At 45.8% G+C, this 20195-nt stretch overlaps 1 protein-coding gene across 1 annotated transcript in view; it reads right to left on the bottom strand.

The window, feature by feature from the left end:
* The window catches only part of ppp2r2ca (protein phosphatase 2, regulatory subunit B, gamma a), a 76477-nt gene extending 66997 nt beyond the window's left edge, over positions 1 to 9480 (bottom strand). The window contains exon 1 of the mRNA XM_065017050.1: positions 8041 to 9480. Coding sequence (XP_064873122.1) covers positions 8041 to 8104 — 64 coding nt within the window. The 5' untranslated portion in view covers positions 8105 to 9480. The remainder of the gene's footprint in view (positions 1 to 8040) is intronic.
* Between the last annotated feature and the right edge of the window lie 10715 nt (positions 9481 to 20195).

Here is a 20195-nt window from a genome sequence, read left to right as displayed (position 1 = left end):
CCATTAGGGTTCAGAACCACTGAGTCAGCATCCTCTATCATACTGTTACTACCCCATTAGGGTTCAGAACCACTGAGTCAGCATCCTACTATCATACTGTTACTACCCCATTAGGGTTCAGAACCACTGAGTCAGCATCCTACTATCATACTGTTACTACCCCATAAGGGTTCAGAACCACTGAGTCAGCATCCACTGAGGGTTCAGAACCACTGAGTCCTACTATCATACTGTTACTACCCCATTAGGGTTCAGAACCACTCAGCATCCTACTATCATACTGTTACTACCCCATTAGGGTTCAGAACCACTGAGTCAGCATCCTACTGTTACTACCCCATTAGGGTTCAGAACCACTGAGTCAGCATCCTACTGTTACTACCCCATTAGGGTTCAGAACCACTGAGTCAGCATCCTACTATCATACTGTTACTACCCCATTAGGGTTCAGAACCACTGAGTCAGCATCCTACTATCATACTGTTACTACCCCATTAGGGTTCAGAACCACTGAGTCAGCATCCTACTATCATACTGTTACTACCCCATAAGGGTTCAGAACCACTGAGTCAGCATCCTACTGTTACTACCCCATAAGGGTTCAGAACCACTGAGTCAGCATCCTACTGTTACTACCCCATACGGGTTCAGAACCACTGAGTCAGCATCCTACTATCATACTGTTACTACCCCATAAGGGTTCAGAACCACTGAGTCAGCATCCTACTATCATACTGTTACTACCCCATTAGGGTTCAGAACCACTGAGTCAGCATCCTACTATCATACTGTTACTACCCCATTAGGGTTCAGAACCACTGAGTCAGCATCATACTGTTACTACCCCTAGGGTTCAGAACCATAGTCAGCATCCTACTGTTACTACCCCATAAGGGTTCAGAACCACTGAGTCAGCATCCTACTATCATACTGTTACTACCCCATAAGGGTTCAGAACCACTGAGTCAGCATCCTACTATCATACTGTTACTACCCCATAAGGGTTCAGAACCACTGAGTCAGCATCCTACTATCATACTGTTACTACCCCATAAGGGATCAGAACCACTGAGTCAGCATCCTACTGTTACTACCCCATAAGGGTTCAGAACCACTGAGTCAGCATCCTACTATCATACTGTTACTACCCCATAAGGGTTCAGAACCACTGAGTCAGCATCCTACTATCATACTGTTACTACCCCATAAGGGTTCAGAACCACTGAGTCAGCATCCTACTGTTACTACCCCATTAGGGTTCAGAACCACTGAGTCAGCATACTATCATACTGTTACTACCCCATAAGGGTTCAGAACCACTGAGTCAGCATCATACTGTTACTACCCCATTAGGGTTCAGAACCACTGAGTCAGCATACTATCATACTGTTACTACCCCATAAGGGTTCAGAACCACTGAGTCAGCATCCTACTATCATACTGTTACTACCCCATAAGGGTTCAGAACCACTGAGTCAGCATCCTACTATCATACTGTTACTACCCCATAAGGGTTCAGAACCACTGAGTCAGCATCCTACTATCATACTGTTACTACCCCATAAGGGTTCAGAACCATTGAGTCAGCATCCTACTATCATACTGTTACTACCCCATAAGGGATCAGAACCACTGAGTCAGCATCATACTGTTACTACCCCATTAGGGTTCAGAACCACTGAGTCAGCATCATACTGTTACTACCCCATAAGGGTTCAGAACCACTGAGTCAGCATCATACTGTTACTACCCCATTAGGGTTCAGAACCACATCAGCATCCTACTGTTACTACCCCATACGGGTTCAGAACCACTGAGTCAGCATCCTACTATCATACTGTTACTACCCCATTAGGGTTCAGAACCACTGAGTCAGCATCCTACTATCATACTGTTACTACCCCATTAGGGTTCAGAACCACTGAGTCAGCATCCTACTATCATACTGTTACTACCCCATTAGGGTTCAGAACCACTGAGTCAGCATCCTACTGTTACTACCCCATTAGGGTTCAGAACCACTGAGTCAGCATCCTACTGTTACTACCCCATTAGGGTTCAGAACCACTGAGTCAGCATCCTACTATCATACTGTTACTACCCCATTAGGGTTCAGAACCACTGAGTCAGCATCCTACTATCATACTGTTACTACCCCATTAGGGTTCAGAACCACTGAGTCAGCATCATACTGTTACTACCCCATTAGGGTTCAGAACCACTGAGTCAGCATCCTACTGTTACTACCCCATTAGGGTTCAGAACCACTGAGTCAGCATCCCCATACTGTTACTACCCCATTAGGGTTCAGAACCACTGAGTCAGCATCCTACTATCATACTGTTACTACCCCATTAGGGTTCAGAACCACTGAGTCAGCATCCTACTATCATACTGTTACTACCCCATAAGGGATCAGAACCACTGAGTCAGCATCCTACTGTTACTACCCCATACGGGTTCAGAACCACTGAGTCAGCATCCTACTATCATACTGTTACTACCCCATAAGGGTTCAGAACCACTGAGTCAGCATCCTACTATCATACTGTTACTACCCCATAAGGGTTCAGAACCACTGAGTCAGCATCCTACTGTTACTACCCCATAAGGGTTCAGAACCACTGAGTCAGCATCCTACTATCATACTGTTACTACCCCATAAGGGTTCAGAACCACTGAGTCATTATCCTACTATCATACTGTTACTACCCCATAAGGGTTCAGAACCACTGAGTCAGCATCCTACTATCATACTGTTACTACCCCATAAGGGTTCAGAACCACTGAGTCAGCATCCTACTATCATACTGTTACTACCCCATAAGGGTTCAGAACCACTGAGTCAGCATCCTACTGTTACTACCCCATAAGGGTTCAGAACCACTGAGTCAGCATCATACTGTTACTACCCCATTAGGGTTCAGAACCACTGAGTCAGCATCATACTGTTACTACCCCATAAGGGTTCAGAACCACTGAGTCAGCATCATACTGTTACTACCCCATTAGGGTTCAGAACCACTGAGTCAGCATCCTACTGTTACTACCCCATACGGGTTCAGAACCACTGAGTCAGCATCCTACTATCATACTGTTACTACCCCATTAGGGTTCAGAACCACTGAGTCAGCATCCTACTATCATACTGTTACTACCCCATTAGGGTTCAGAACCACTGAGTCAGCATCCTACTACCATACTGTTACTACCCCATTAGGGTTCAGAACCACTGAGTCAGCATCATACTGTTACTACCCCATTAGGGTTCAGAACCACTGAGTCAGCATCCTACTGTTACTACCCCATTAGGGTTCAGAACCACTGAGTCAGCATCCTACTATCATACTGTTACTACCCCATTAGGGTTCAGAACCACTGAGTCAGCATCCTACTATCATACTGTTACTACCCCATTAGGGTTCAGAACCACTGAGTCAGCATCCTACTATCATACTGTTACTACCCCATAAGGGATCAGAACCACTGAGTCAGCATCCTACTGTTACTACCCCATACGGGTTCAGAACCACTGAGTCAGCATCCTACTATCATACTGTTACTACCCCATAAGGGTTCAGAACCACTGAGTCATTATCCTACTATCATACTGTTACTACCCCATAAGGGTTCAGAACCACTGAGTCAGCATCCTACTGTTACTACCCCATAAGGGTTCAGAACCACTGAGTCAGCATCCTACTATCATACTGTTACTACCCCATAAGGGTTCAGAACCACTGAGTCATTATCCTACTATCATACTGTTACTACCCCATAAGGGTTCAGAACCACTGAGTCAGCATCCTACTATCATACTGTTACTACCCCATAAGGGTTCAGAACCATTGAGTCAGCATCCTACTATCATACTGTTACTACCCCATAAGGGTTCAGAACCACTGAGTCAGCATCCTACTGTTACTACCCCATAAGGGATCAGAACCACTGAGTCAGCATCATACTGTTACTACCCCATTAGGGTTCAGAACCACTGAGTCAGCATCATACTGTTACTACCCCATTAGGGTTCAGAACCACTGAGTCAGCATCCTACTATCATACTGTTACTACCCCATACGGGTTCAGAACCACTGAGTCAGCATCCTACTATCATACTGTTACTACCCCATAAGGGATCAGAACCACTGAGTCAGCATCCTACTATCATACTGTTACTACCCCATTAGGGTTCAGAACCACTGAGTCAGCATCATACTGTTACTACCCCATTAGGGTTCAGAACCACTGAGTCAGCATCATACTGTTACTACCCCATTAGGGTTCAGAACCACTGAGTCAGCATCCTACTATCATACTGTTACTACCCCATACGGGTTCAGAACCACTGAGTCAGCATCCTACTATCATACTGTTACTACCCCATAAGGGATCAGAACCACTGAGTCAGCATCCTACTGTTACTACCCCATACGGGTTCAGAACCACTGAGTCAGCATCCTACTATCATACTGTTACTACCCCATAAGGGTTCAGAACCACTGAGTCATTATCCTACTATCATACTGTTACTACCCCATAAGGGTTCAGAACCACTGAGTCAGCATCCTACTGTTACTACCCCATAAGGGTTCAGAACCACTGAGTCAGCATCCTACTATCATACTGTTACTACCCCATAAGGGTTCAGAACCACTGAGTCATTATCCTACTATCATACTGTTACTACCCCATAAGGGTTCAGAACCACTGAGTCAGCATCCTACTATCATACTGTTACTACCCCATAAGGGTTCAGAACCATTGAGTCAGCATCCTACTATCATACTGTTACTACCCCATAAGGGTTCAGAACCACTGAGTCAGCATCCTACTGTTACTACCCCATAAGGGATCAGAACCACTGAGTCAGCATCATACTGTTACTACCCCATTAGGGTTCAGAACCACTGAGTCAGCATCATACTGTTACTACCCCATAAGGGTTCAGAACCACTGAGTCAGCATCATACTGTTACTACCCCATAAGGGTTCAGAACCACTGAGTCAGCATCCTACTGTTACTACCCCATAAGGGATCAGAACCACTGAGTCAGCATCATACTGTTACTACCCCATTAGGGTTCAGAACCACTGAGTCAGCATCCTACTATCATACTGTTACTACCCCATACGGGTTCAGAACCACTGAGTCAGCATCCTACTATCATACTGTTACTACCCCATAAGGGATCAGAACCACTGAGTCAGCATCCTACTGTTACTACCCCATACGGGTTCAGAACCACTGAGTCAGCATCCTACTATCATACTGTTACTACCCCATAAGGGTTCAGAACCACTGAGTCATTATCCTACTATCATACTGTTACTACCCCATAAGGGTTCAGAACCACTGAGTCAGCATCCTACTGTTACTACCCCATAAGGGTTCAGAACCACTGAGTCAGCATCCTACTATCATACTGTTACTACCCCATAAGGGTTCAGAACCACTGAGTCATTATCCTACTATCATACTGTTACTACCCCATAAGGGTTCAGAACCACTGAGTCAGCATCCTACTATCATACTGTTACTACCCCATAAGGGTTCAGAACCATTGAGTCAGCATTCTACTATCATACTGTTACTACCCCATAAGGGTTCAGAACCACTGAGTCAGCATCCTACTGTTACTACCCCATAAGGGATCAGAACCACTGAGTCAGCATCATACTGTTACTACCCCATTAGGGTTCAGAACCACTGAGTCAGCATCATACTGTTACTACCCCATAAGGGTTCAGAACCACTGAGTCAGCATCATACTGTTACTACCCCATAAGGGTTCAGAACCACTGAGTCAGCATCCTACTGTTACTACCCCATAAGGGATCAGAACCACTGAGTCAGCATCATACTGTTACTACCCCATTAGGGTTCAGAACCACTGAGTCAGCATCATACTGTTACTACCCCATAAGGGTTCAGAACCACTGAGTCAGCATCCTACTGTTACTACCCCATAAGGGTACAGAACCACTGAGTCAGCATCCTACTATCATACTGTTACTACCCCATAAGGGTTCAGAACCACTGAGTCAGCATCCTACTGTTACTACCCCATAAGGGTTCAGAACCACTGAGTCAGCATCATACTGTTACTACCCCATAAGGGTTCAGAACCACTGAGTCAGCATCATACTGTTACTACCCCATAAGGGTTCAGAACCACTGAGTCAGCATCCTACTGTTACTACCCCATTAGGGTTCAGAACCACTGAGTCAGCATCCTACTATCATACTGTTACTACCCCATAAGGGTTCAGAACCACTGAGTCATTTCATTGCCCTTATGCCTAAAACAAATAACAATTAAATTAAATACCCATATAAATATATTTTAATGTTCATTTTCCCCCATTTAAAACACTCTTACATATCTGTCTAGGTTGGAACTGTTTGCTGCTAAAAATACAATAAATCATTTTCATTCTGAACTGGAATAAACTGATTGATCACACAGATGTAGACTAGAAAACACACCCAGTCCTAATGAGACGTGAAGCTTCAACAAGCAGGTCTATTCTGGGCTCAGTTTTAAGTACATTACCTCTATACCTGGTTATAATGTACGTTCAGAGACAGCCAGCAACATGGAGGAGTCCAGCTCTGAACCCCTGACTCTCTCTGTCAAACAAACATCTCTGATTCTAAACTAGTTGTAGACCTATCTTTTGTCATGTAGTGCCGTTGTACGCCTACATTATAAGTGTACTTAAGGGGACAGAGAGGTATTATAAACCTACCTAAATTGCCAAAAGAGGTGTTGTAAGCCTACCTTCGGTAACAGAGATATGTTGGAAGCCTACCTTCAGTAACAGAGATATATTGTAAGTCTAACTTCGGTAACAGAGATATATTGGAAGCCTACCTTCGGTAACAGAGATATGCTATAAGCCTACCTTCGGTAACAGAGATATATTGGAAGCCTACCTTCGGTAACAGAGATATGCTGTAAGCCTACCTTTGGTAACAGAGATATATTGGAAGCCTATCTTCGGTAACAGAGATATGTTGGAAGCCTACCTTCCGTAACAGAGATATATTGTAAGCCTACCTTCGGTAACAGAGATATATTGTAAGCCTACCTTCGGTAACAGAGATATGCTATAAGCCTACCTTCGGTAACAGAGATATATTGTAAGCCTACCTTCGGTAACAGAGATATGTTATGAGCCTACCTTCGGTAACAGAGATATGTTATGAGCCTACCTTCGGTAACAGAGATATGCTATAAGCCTACCTTCGGTAACAGAGATATATTGGAAGCCTACCTTCGGTATCAGAGATATATTGGAAGCCTACCTTCGGTAACAGAGATATATTGGAAGCCTACCTTCGGTAACAGAGATATATTGGAAGCCTACCTTCGGTAACAGAGATATATTGGAAGCCTACTTTCGGTAACAGAGATATATTGGAAGCCTATCTTCGGTAACAGAGATATGCTATAAGCCTACCTTAGGTAACAGAGATATGTTGGAAGCCTACCTTCGGTAACAGAGATATGTTGGAAGCCTACCTTCGGTAACAGAGATATATTGTAAGCCTACCTTCGGTAACAGAGATATATTGTAAGCCTACCTTCGGTAACAGAGATATATTGTAAGCCTACCTTCGGTAACAGAGATATGTTGGAAGCCTACCTTCGGAAACTAAGTGGCGCTCTAGGTCTACGTAACTTGACAGAGTTATAATACGCAAACTTAATCTAACATAGAGGTATTATAAACCTACCTAATGTAACATAGAACCATTATAGACCTACTTAAGGTCAAATATATGTATTATAAGCTTTGATTATATAGTGGTATTATAAACCTACTTAAGGTGACATAGAGCCGTTATAAACCTACTTAGGTAGAATAGATGTGTTATAAACCTACTTAAGGTGACATAGAGCTGTTATAAACCTTCATATGGTGACAGAGGTGTTATGAGCCTACTTAAGATAACAGAGGTGTTATAAACCTACTTAAGATAACAGAGCTGTTATAAACCTGCATAAGGTAAAAAAGGTGTTATGAGCCTACCTTCGGTGACGTAGTCTCGCAGAAAGCTGTGGTTGACTTTGGAGCTCTCGGTGTCCTCCCCCATTGGAAGCAAAGGAAGGGGGACCCGACCTGGACCAATCAGAGCTCTCTCTCCCCTCCCAGGCTCTGCCCATACTGCTGGGGCCTAGCGTAGTGGCCTGGGGCAAGGCATCATGGGATATGGAGGGGCGGAGGAATAGAGAGGATAGAGGGAAGAGAGGGAGAGGTGTGGTGAGGATGGAGAGAGAGAGGGGGAAGAGAGGGAAGGAGTTTGGTGAGGTGTGGAGAAGGAGGTGAACAGGAGAGGGGGTGGAGAGAGAGAGAGAGAGAGAGAGAGAGAGAGAGAGAGAGAGAGAGAGAGAGAGATTAGGTAGAAAAGGATGAGAGGGGAGGGGACCTGAGAGAAGGTGGATCGCCCACACACACTCCCACAGCACGCGGCGTGACCTCTGATAAAAACACACACTACACACACCACTACACACACACTACACACACCACTACACACACCACTACACACACCAGGCCAGCAAGAGAAGTCCCGAAATAATGAGAAGTCCACTGATACGCTGTTAGAGAGAGTCGTCCATTTGTCTGCCTGTGACTGTGAGAGAAAGAGAGGGAGAGAGTAGCACTCCTCCGTGTGCGTGATAATATCCACTGCGCTGCAGTATTTCCTTGGTAACAAACAGGAACAGGAACTGTAGTAGTAGTAGTATTTCCTTGGTAACAAACAGGAACAGGAACAGGAATTGTAGTAGTAGTAGCAGAAGTATTTCCTTGGTAACAAACAGGAACAGGAATTGTAGCAGCAGTAGTATTTCCTTGGTAACAAACAGGAACAGGAATTGTAGCAGCAGTAGTATTTCCTTGGTAACAAACAGGAACAGGAACTGTAGCAGCAGTAGTATTTCCTTGGTAACAAACAGGAATTGTAGCAGTAGTAGCAGCAGTATTTCCTTGGTAACAAACAGGAATTGTAGCAGTAGTAGCAGTAGTATTTCCTTGGTAACAAACAGGAACAGGAACTGTAGCAGCAGTAGCAGGAGTATTTCCTTGGTAACCAACAGGAACAGGAACTGTAGCAGTAGTAGTTCTTGGTCTCCGAGTGTGGAAGTCCTTGAAGGAGAGCGCAGGAGAACAGGATCTCTGCTACTCGAGGAGGAGGAGGAGGAAGAGGAGACAAGGCCTCGACACACCTTCCTACGTTCTGCCTGTCGGCTTGTTTTGCCTGCCTGTCTCTCTGCCTTTCTGTCTCTCTGCCTGCGTGTCGGTCTGCCTGCGTGTCTCTCTGCCTGTCTGTCTGCTGCTGCTATGTCCTCTGTACTGCAGTGTCACTGAGCAGGCAGGCAGGCAGGGGCACGTGTGTCTCTGTGTGGAGAGGAAAGGAGAGAGAGAGAGAGAGAGAGCGAGAGAGAGAGAGAGAGAGAGAGAGAGAGAGAGAGAGAGAGAGAAGGGTGGTGGGATGAGCGAAAACGATAGAGGGAGAAAGCGAGAGTAGAGGATGCTGTGGGTCTGTCGCTGCAGCCTCTTTCCAGCTTAGCCAACCAGAGCACAGCTCTCAGTCACGACTCCGCCCACTGCAGGTGATGAGAGGGAAGTGCCCGACAGAGGGAACAGTGGAGAGAACGAGAGGAGAGGAGGAGAGGAGAGGAGAGGAGGAGAGTGGAGGAGGAGAGGAGGAGGAGAGAGGGAGCTCTGAATACCCATACCAGTGTACTACATACGAGAGGTGAGGAGGAGAGAGAGGGAGGTCTGAATACCCATACCAGTGTACTACATACGAGAGGAGAGGAGGAGAGAGAGGGAGCCCTGAATACCCATACCAGTGTACTACATACGAGAGGAGAGGAGGAGGAGAGAGAGGGAGCTCTGAATACCCATACCAGTGTACTACATACGAGAGGAGAGGAGGAGAGAGGGAGCTCTGAATACCCATACCAGTGTACTACATACGAGAGGAGAGAAGGAGAGAGGGAGCTCTGAATACCCATACCAGTGTACTACATACGAGAGGAGAGGAGGAGAGAGAGGGAGGTCTGAATACCCATACCAGTGTACTACATACGAGAGGAGAGGAGAGGAGGAGAGAGAGGGAGCTCTGAATACCCATACCAGTGTACTACATACGAGAGGAGGAGAGAGGGGGAGGTCTGAATACCCATACCAGTGTACTACATACGAGAGGAGAGGAGGAGAGAGAGGGAGCTCTGAATACCCATACCAGTGTACTACATACGAGAGGAGAGGAGGAGGAGAGAGAGGGAGCTCTGAATACCCATACCAGTGTACTACATACGAGAGGAGAGGAGGAGAGAGAGGGAGGTCTGAATACCCATACCAGTGTACTACATACGAGAGGAGAGGAGGAGAGAGAGGGAGGTCTGAATACCCATACCAGTGTACTACATACGAGAGGAGAGGAGGAGAGAGAGGGAGGTCTGAATACCCATACCAGTGTACTACATACGAGAGGAGAGGAGGAGAGAGGGAGGTCTGCATACCCATACCAGTGAGAGAGAGGAGAGGAGAGAGAGGGAGCTCTGAATACCCATACCAGTGTACTACATACGAGAGGAGAGGAGAGGAGGAGAGAGGGAGCTCTGAATACCCATACCAGTGTACTACATACGAGAGGAGGAGAGAGAGGGAGGTCTGAATACCCATACCAGTGTACTACATACGAGAGGAGAGGAGAGGAGAGAGAGGGAGCTCTGAATACCCATACCAGTGTACTACATACGAGAGGAGAGGAGGAGAGAGGGAGGTCTGAATACCCATACCAGTGTACTACATACGAGAGGAGAGGAGAGGAGAGAGAGGGAGCTCTGAATACCCATACCAGTGTACTACATACGAGAGGAGAGGAGGAGAGAGGGAGCTCTGAATACCCATACCAGTGTACTACATACGAGAGGAGAGGAGGAGAGAGGGAGCTCTGAATACCCATACCAATGTACTACATACGAGAGGAGAGGAGGAGAGAGGGAGGTCTGAATACCCATACCAGTGTACTACATACGAGAGGAGAGGAGAGGAGAGAGAGGGAGCTCTGAATACCCATACCAGTGTACTACATACGAGAGGAGAGGAGGAGAGAGGGAGCTCTGAATACCCATACCAGTGTACTACATACGAGAGGAGAGGAGGAGGAGAGGAGAGGAGGAGAGAGAGGGAGCTCTGAATACCCATACCAATGTACTACATACGAGAGGAGAGGAGGAGAGAGGGAGGTCTGAATACCCATACCAGTGTACTACATACGAGAGGAGAGGAGAGGAGAGAGAGGGAGCTCTGAATACCCATACCAGTGTACTACATACGAGAGGAGAGGAGGAGAGAGGGAGCTCTGAATACCCATACCAGTGTACTACATACGAGAGGAGAGGAGGAGGAGAGGAGAGGAGGAGAGAGAGGGAGCTCTGAATACCCATACCAGTGTACTACATACGAGAAGAGAGGAGGAGGAGGAGAGGGAGCTCTGAATACTCATACCAGTGTACTACATACGAGAGGAGAGGAGGAGAGAGAGGGAGCTCTGAATACCCATACCAATGTACTACATACGAGAGGAGAGGAGGAGGAGGAGAGGGAGCTCTGAATACTCATACCAGTGTACTACATACGAGAAGAGAGGAGGAGGAGGAGAGGGAGCTCTGAATACCCATACCAGTGTACTACATACGAGAGGAGAGGAGGAGAGAGGGGGAGCTCTGAACACCCATACCAGTGTACTACATACTTCAATTGCATACTATGCACTCATCGTTGCATACTATTTAGCACGTACCGTTTAGCAAATGTTAAGCAGTAGCGGCTCCTGATTGGCTGAGTAGGTGGGGCGGGGCCGAGCGCGAGTGGATTTTTCCAAATTCAACAGACATGCATCAGATTAACCAGCCTGATTATAGCTCATGTCCAATTAGATCAATTTCTCTAAACTGTGAATAGAATAGGAATGGAGTTATAGACCTCCTCAGGCTGGTTATAGACCTCCTCAGGCTGGTTATAGACCTACTCAGGCTGGTTGTAGACACACTATCACATTCAACCTAATGGAGTTATAGACGTCCTCAGGCTGGTTATAGACCTCCTAAGGCTGGTTATAGACCTCCTCAGGCTGATTATAGACCTCCTCAGGCTGGTTATAGACCTCCTCAGGCTGGTTATAGACCTCCTAAGGCTGGTTATAGACCTCCTCAGGCTGATTATAGACCTCCTCAGGCTGGTTATAGACAGACTATCACATTCAACCTAATGGAGTTATAGACCTACTCAGGCTGGTTATAGACCTCCTCATGCTGGTTATAGACCTCCTCAGGTTGGTTATAGACCTCCTCAGTGTGGTTATAGACCTGCTCAGGCTGGATATAGACGTCATCAGGCTGGTTATAGACCTCCTCAGGCTGGTTATAGACTTCCTCAGGCTGGTTATAGTCCTCCTCAGGCTGATTATAGACCTCCTCAGGCTGGTTATAGACCTCCTCAGGCTGGTTATAGACAGACTATCACATTCAACCTAATGGAGTTATAGAGCTCCTCAGGCTGGTTATAGACCTCCTCAGGCTGGTTATAGACCTCCTCAGGCTGGTTATAGACAGACTATCACATTCAACCTAATGGAGTTATAGACCTCCTCAGGCTGGTTATAGACCTCCTCAGGTTGGTTATAGACCTCCTCAGGTTGGTTATAGACCTCCTCAGGCTGGTTATAGACCTCCTCAGGCTGATTTATAGACCTCCTCAGGCTGACCCGAGATCAGTATGTAGGGTCAGCTTCATTCTACTCCGATTTAAAACACAAAACTGACCTGAGATCAGTATGTAGGGCCAGCTTCATCCTACTCCTACTCAGAGCTCAGAGAGACCATCTCCTTGGCATTGACATAAAGATCCATGCTGCTCACCCTGTTCACTCTCTTCTGCCTCCTGTTGGTCTAGGGAGACACAGCACCAACTGTCAGACATTAATAAGAGTCAGACATTTACTGTCATGGCTGAGTAAATGTCTTCACCTTGTAGTACAGGTAGGAGGTGGTGATGTGATGTGGTCATGTAACAGTGCTAGCCACCCTCCCTCACAGGGCAACATGAGTAGTGGGCCTACAGTCACATAAAGATCCATGCTGCTCACCCTGTTCACTCTCTTCTGCCTCCTGGTGGTCTAGTGGGCCTACAGTCACTGAGACAACATATGTTGGCCCCTGGAGACCCCTCCCATTGAGTCAGTCAGGGAGATATCAGGCTGGACCAGAAGATCTGTAACAATAAAAGAGAACAAGAAAAACCTCTTCAACTAGTTTCCTATAGATATGACAATAACATCAGCATGTAACAGTGCCAGCCACCCTCCCTCACAGGGCAACATGAGTAGTGGGCCTACAGTCACTGAGACCGTGGAGATGAGTAGAGACATTCACTGAGAAAAGCATTCTGGGATATTTAAGTTAGGAGGTGCTAGCCTCCCTCCCTCACAGGGCGACATGAGTAGTGGGCCTACAGTCACTGAGACCGTGGAGATGAGTAGAGACATTCACTGAGATAAGCATTCTGGGATATTTAAGTTAGGAGGTGCTAGCCACCCTCCCTCACAGGGCGACATGAGTAGTGGGCCTACAGTCACTGAGACCGTGGAGATGAGTAGAGACATTCACTGAGATAAGCATTCTGGGATATTTAAGTTAGGAGGTGGTGATGTGATGTGGTCATGTAACAGTGCTAGCCACCCTCCCTCACAGGGCAACATGCGTAGTGGGCCTACAGTCACTGAGACCGTGGAGATGAGTAGAGACGTTCACTGAGATAACATTAAAATACAAAAGCATTCTGGGATATTTAAGTTGCATTTGATTCCCACTGAAGAGCTAAACAGTCACTGTTTTGCAGAGGAAGTTGTATGAATGTGTCACACCCTGACCATAGTTTGCTTTGTATGTTTCTATGTTTTGGTTGGTCAGGGTGTGATCTGAGTGAGCATTCTATGTTGGATGTCTTGTTAGTCTATTTCTATGTCTGGCCTGATATGGTTCTCAATCAGAGGCAGGTATTAGTCATTGTCTCTGATTTGGGAACCATATTTAGGTAGCCTGGGTTTCACTGTGTGTTGGTGGGTGATTGTTCCTGTCTCTGTGTTTTGCACCAGATAGGGCTGTTTTTGGTTTTCCACGTTTATTGTTTTGTAGTGTTCGTGTTTATCTGTTTGTTATTAAACATGAATCAAAGAAAAACCACGCTGCATTTTGGTCTGCCTCTACTTCACCTAAAGAAAGCCGTTACAGAATGAAAGAAACCACGCTGCATTTTGGTCTGCCTCTACTTCACCTAAAGAAAGCCGTTACAGAATGAAAGAAACCACGTTGCATTTTGGTCTGCCTCTACTTCACCTAAAGAAAGCCGTTACAGAATGAAAGAAACCACGCTGCATTTTGGTCTGCCTCTACTTCACCTAAAGAAAGCCGTTACAGAATGAAAGAAACCACGTTGCATTTTGGTCTGCCTCTACTTCACCTAAAGAAAGCCGTTACAGAATGAAAGAAACCACGCTGCATTTTGGTCCGCCTCTACTTCACCTAAAGAAAGCCGTTACAGAATGAAAGAAACCACGCTGCATTTTGGTCCGCCTCTACTTCACCTAAAGAAAGCCGTTACAGAATGAAAGAAACCACGCTGCATTTTGGTCCGCCTCTACTTCACCTAAAGAAAGCCGTTACAGAATGAAAGAAACCACGTTGCATTTTGGTCCGCCTCTACTTCACCTAAAGAAAGCCGTTACAGAATGAAAGAAACCACGCTGCATTTTGGTCCGCCTCTACTTCACCTAAAGAAAGCCGTTACAGAATGAAAGAAACCACGTTGCATTTTGGTCCGCCTCTACTTCACCTAAAGAAAGCCGTTACAGAATGAAAGAAACCACGTTGCATTTTGGTCTGCCTCTACTTCACCTAAAGAAAGCCGTTACAGAATGAAAGAAACCACGCTGCATTTTGGTCTGCCTCTACTTCACCTAAAGAAAGCCGTTACAGAATGAAAGAAACCACGCTGCATTTTGGTCTGCCTCTACTTCACCTAAAGAAAGCCGTTACAGAATGAAAGAAACCACGTTGCATTTTGGTCTGCCTCTATTTCACCTAAAGAAAGCCGTTACAGAATGAAAGAAATTAGATGAATATTAATGATAATATCTTTGTTGTTACCTGAGCAGATCACGGTGAGTCCACGAAGGAGTTCATGTGTTCTTCAACATTCCCTCAGTGAAGGTTCAGATCCCATAACAGTAAACTCCAAACCCTCTAGTGATGTTTCCAAGTAGTTCTGAAACAGTGGAGCCACAGCACAGCTGTCTACACACTACTGCAGCTGTCCTGGCCAGGTCCCAGTCTTCAGCTCCCACTGTCCTGGTCGTACCACTGCACAGCTGTCTACACACTACTGCAGCTGCAGGCATCCTGGCCAGGCCCTAGTCTTCAGCTCCCACTGTCCTGGTCGTACCACTGCACAGCACAGCTGTCTACACACTACTGCAGCTGCAGGCATCCTGGCCAGGCCCCAGTCTTCAGCTCCCACTGTCCTGGTCGTACCACTGCACAGCCCAGCTGTCTACACACAGGCATCCTGGCCAAGTCCCAGTCTTCAGCTCCCACTGTCCTGGACGTACCACTGCACAGCACAGCTGTCTACACACAGGCATCCTGGCCAAGTCCCAGTCTTCAACTCCCACTGTCCTGGTCGTACCACTGCACAGCCCAGCTGTCTACACACAGGCATCCTGGCCAAGTCCCAGTCTTCAACTCCCACTGTCCTGGTCGTACCACTGCACAGCCCAGCTGTCTACACACAGGCATCCTGGCCAGGTCCCAGTCTTCAGCTCCCACTGTCCAGGTCGTACCAATGCACAGCCCAGCTGTCTACACACAGGCATCCTGGCCAGGTCCCAGTCTTCAGCTCCCACTGTCCTGGTCGTACCACTGCAGCACAGCTGTCTACACACAGGCGTCCTGGCCAAGTCCCAGTCTTCAGCTCCCACAGTCCTCCACTCTCCCTGGTCGACAGCATAGCGACTGCCTCCTCCCACCAGCCTCACATCATCAGGCTCCGAGAAAAGAAAAGAGAGAGACCGTAATCTTACTATTTACTCAATAAAACACACCTATATTGTCTCTCATATTCTTCACTCCAGGTGAGAAACAATGTTTGACTGAGTGACAAACTGTTTCTTACCTGAGCAGGTAAGTCCAACAGCATCACCAGGTAGGCAGGTGTTGTTTTCTCTGTCTGAGGTGTCACAGTCCAGGAGAAGGGACTCTTTGCCTTTACACTGGAACTCTTTATCCCAGGTCTGACCCTCACCTTCTCCATAGAGCCCCCCCTGTAGAGCTGCAGGAGCCCCACAGCCAAAGCTCCCCACAGACTACCTCTGCATCCTGCCGGTCAAAGTCAGCTTCAGACACTGAGGCCCAGGACTGATTGGACTTCACCTCCACTCTCCCAGAGCAGAGACCAGCTCCATCCACAAGCCGCACAGACTCTGGAGAAAAATAGTTGTTTGAACATTCAATCAAATTTGAAGAGGACACTGGACTAAACACAAATACGTTGGATAAGAGATTGTAGTTTGCTATTTTTGATACTGTAAGAGGTAGAAATGGGTTCTTAGTCACTCAGGATCGGGTTGGGAATAATGCAGGCAGGAGACAGGAATAAGTTCACTTCACTTTATAGAAAATAAACAGCTGAACATCCATCAGGCAGCTTCACTTCAGTACCATCTGATCTACAATGATCTGCCCATGAACATCTCTCATAAACCAATATGACAAACGCAAATATAATGTTTAAAATACATCTGACATCTCTCCCTTTATTTAAAATTAAATATTGTATAATGTACAAATAAATCTTACCTGAACTGATCACATGATGATGATATTCACCGTCACAGACACTACGTCCTCTTCTTATGATGTCACACTCTGTAATAGAAGACTCATTTGCATAACAACCACCTAGTCTGACACAGACACTACGTCCTCTTCTTATGTCACACTCTGTAATAGAAGACTCATTTGCATAACAACCACCTAGTCTGACACAGACACTACGTCCTCTTCTTATGATGTCACACTCTGTAATAGAAGACTCATTTGCATAACAACCCCCTAGTCTGACACAGACACTACGTCCTCTTCCTGTGATGTCACACTCTGTAATAGAAGACTCATTTGCATAACAACCCCCTAGTCTGACACAGACACTACGTCCTCTTCCTGTGATGTCACACTCTGTAATAGAAGACACATTTGCATAACAACCCCCTAGTCTGACACAGACACTACGTCCTCTTCCTGTGATGTCACACTCTGTAATAGAAGACTCATTTGCATAACAACCACCTAGTCTGACTCCTCTTCTTCCCTTTTCAAACAAAGGCCCTCTAGATTCAGCTACATCATTCCCACAGTCTCAGCTCTCTCCACACACTCTTAGCCTCTCTCATCATGCCCGACCGACCACTCAGTACATAGACCCGACCACTCTCCTCTGTAGAAGACTTCCGCTGTGCCAGAGCAGGAAGTGGTCCCATTCACCAGTCTGACTCAGTGTTCAGCTGTAAACAGCCGAGAGTGAAACACAGTGGTGAGGACACCTGCATTGCATGTTGTTTGGGGGTTTTAGGCTGGGTTTCTGTACAGCACTTTGAGATATCAGCTGATGTACGAAGGGCTTTATAAATACATTTAATTTGACAGATGATGACAGTGTATCTGTTATTCTAGCAGCAGTAGTGCTTTGTGGTTGACAAGTGTTAGTAGTTCCATGGAACAGGATGTATTCATTGTGTTGGTTTGTATGGACTGGATGGTGTGTATGGACCCAGGATATTCTCCATGTGGTATAAAGTCAACTCATATAGAACTGCTATAATCACTGTAGATTTATACTCTACCAACCTGGTGGGCTGAAGCATTGAGCCTGGAGATCTGAGGAGACAGACAGAGCGAGAGAGAGAGAGAGAGGGGGAGAGAGAGAGAGAGAGAGAGAGAGAGAGAGAGAGAGGAGAATCTAACATTTTCAAACAGACAACATAAGAAAATGAATAACAATGACAAATGGTTTGATGAAGAACGAAAAAAATAAAAATATATATTTTTTTTTTGAGAAACCTGTCCAACCAAAAACACAGAGAGATAGAAAACCTGAGCCTTCACTACGGTGAATCACTTGAACATTACAGAAATACACTACGGAAAGAGAAGGAACAGCACGTCAGAAATCAGCTCAATGTAATTGAAGAATCCATAGGGCGCAGGGGTCTAAGGCACTGCATCTCAGCCCAAGAGGCGTCACTACAGTCCCTGGTTCGATTCTAGGCTGTATCATATCCGGCTGTGATTGGGAGTCCCACAGGGTGGTGCACAATTGGCCCAGCGTTGTCCGGGGTAGGCTGTCATTGTAAACAAGAATTTGTTCTTAACTGACTTGCCTGGTTTAATAAAGGACACATAAAAACAACAAAAAATATATTCTAACCACATCTGGGGAAATAGGAACTCACTAACAAACAGCAAGACAAAGAGTTATCTATCCAAAACAGAGATGTATGGATAAACCACTTATCTAATATTTTTGGCTCTATAACAAAGAACAAACAGCAAAAACAAATACATGATCAAATACACATTTTAGAATCAGCTATTAAACACTACCTGAACCCACTGGATTCTCTAATTACATTGAATGAACAACAGGACAACTTACAAACCGTCCAACCCAAACGGGCCTGTGGTGTCGATGGTATACTCAATTAAATGATAAAATATACACGCAACAAATTCCTACTGGCTATATTTAAACTCTTTAACTCCATCCTTAGCTCTGGAATCTTCCCCAACATTTGGAAAAAAGGACTGATCACCCCAAACCACAAAAGTGGAGACAAATTTGACCCCAATAACTACGTTGGGATATGCGTCAACAGCAACCTTGGGAAAATACTCTGCATTATCATTAAAAGCAGAGATGTACATTTCCTCAGTGAAAAGAATGTCAAATTGACTTTTTTACGAAATGACAGTGTGACAGAACACGTATTCACACTAATTGACAAACAAAACAAAAAACAAAACAAAGGCAAAGTCTTCTCATGCTTTGTTGATTTAAAAAAATCCTTCCATTTACAAAAGTTCCAAAAAGAATAAAGACATTTAAAATGTCTTATTATGTCTATATACCGTCTTGTAATGATGTGCAAATAGTTAACATAAATATAGGTTGTATTTACAATGGTGTGTGTTCTTCACATAAACTGCATTAACAACACAGCACACTGTGTACCAGAGTCCTAGCTAGCTAGCTAGCAGTGTCTCCTCAGCCTCCATCTTGTGTGTACCAGAGTCCTAGCTAGATAGCTAGCAGTGTCTCCTCAGCCTCCATATTGTGTGTACCAGAGTCCTAGCTAGCTAGCTAGCTAGCAGTGTCTCCTCAGCCTCCATATTGTGTGTACCAGAGTCCTAGCTAGCTAGCTAGCAGTGTCTCCTCACCCTCCATATTGTGTGTACCAGAGTCCTAGCTAGCTAGCTAGCAGTGTCTCCTCAGCCTCCATCTTGTGTGTACCAGAGTCCTAGCTAGCTAGCTAGCAGTGTCTCCTCAGCCTCCATCTTGTGTGTACCAGAGTCCTAGCTAGCTAGCTAGCAGTATCTCTTCAGTTCCCATCCTGTGTGTACCAGAGTTCTAGCTAGCTAGCAGTGGCTCCTCAGCCTCCATATTGTGTGTACCACAGTCCTAGTTAGCTAGCAGTGTCTCAAATCAAATCAAAATTTATTTGTCACATACACATGGTTAGCAGATGTTAATGCGAGTGTAGCGAAATGCTTGTGCTTCTAGTTCCGACAATGCAGTGATAACCAACAAGTAATCTAACTAACAATTCCAAAACTCCATCCTGTATGTACCTGAGTCCTAGCTAGCATAGCAGTGTCTCCTCAGCCTTCATTCTGTATGTACCAGAGTCCTAGCTAGCTAGCAGTGTCTCCTCAGCCTCCATCTTTTGTGTACCAGAGTGCTAGCTAGATAGCTAGCAGTGTCTCCTCAGCCTCTATATTGTGTGTACCAGAGTCCTAGCTAGCTAGCTAGCAGTGTCTCCTCAGCCTCCATATTGT

Source organism: Oncorhynchus nerka, unplaced genomic scaffold (assembly GCF_034236695.1).
Source record: "Oncorhynchus nerka isolate Pitt River unplaced genomic scaffold, Oner_Uvic_2.0 unplaced_scaffold_423, whole genome shotgun sequence".
In the NCBI taxonomy this organism is placed as follows: Eukaryota; Metazoa; Chordata; class Actinopteri; order Salmoniformes; family Salmonidae; genus Oncorhynchus; species Oncorhynchus nerka.
The sequence above is the reverse complement of the archived record's forward strand: the minus strand, read 5'-3'. Positions and strand labels throughout refer to the sequence as shown.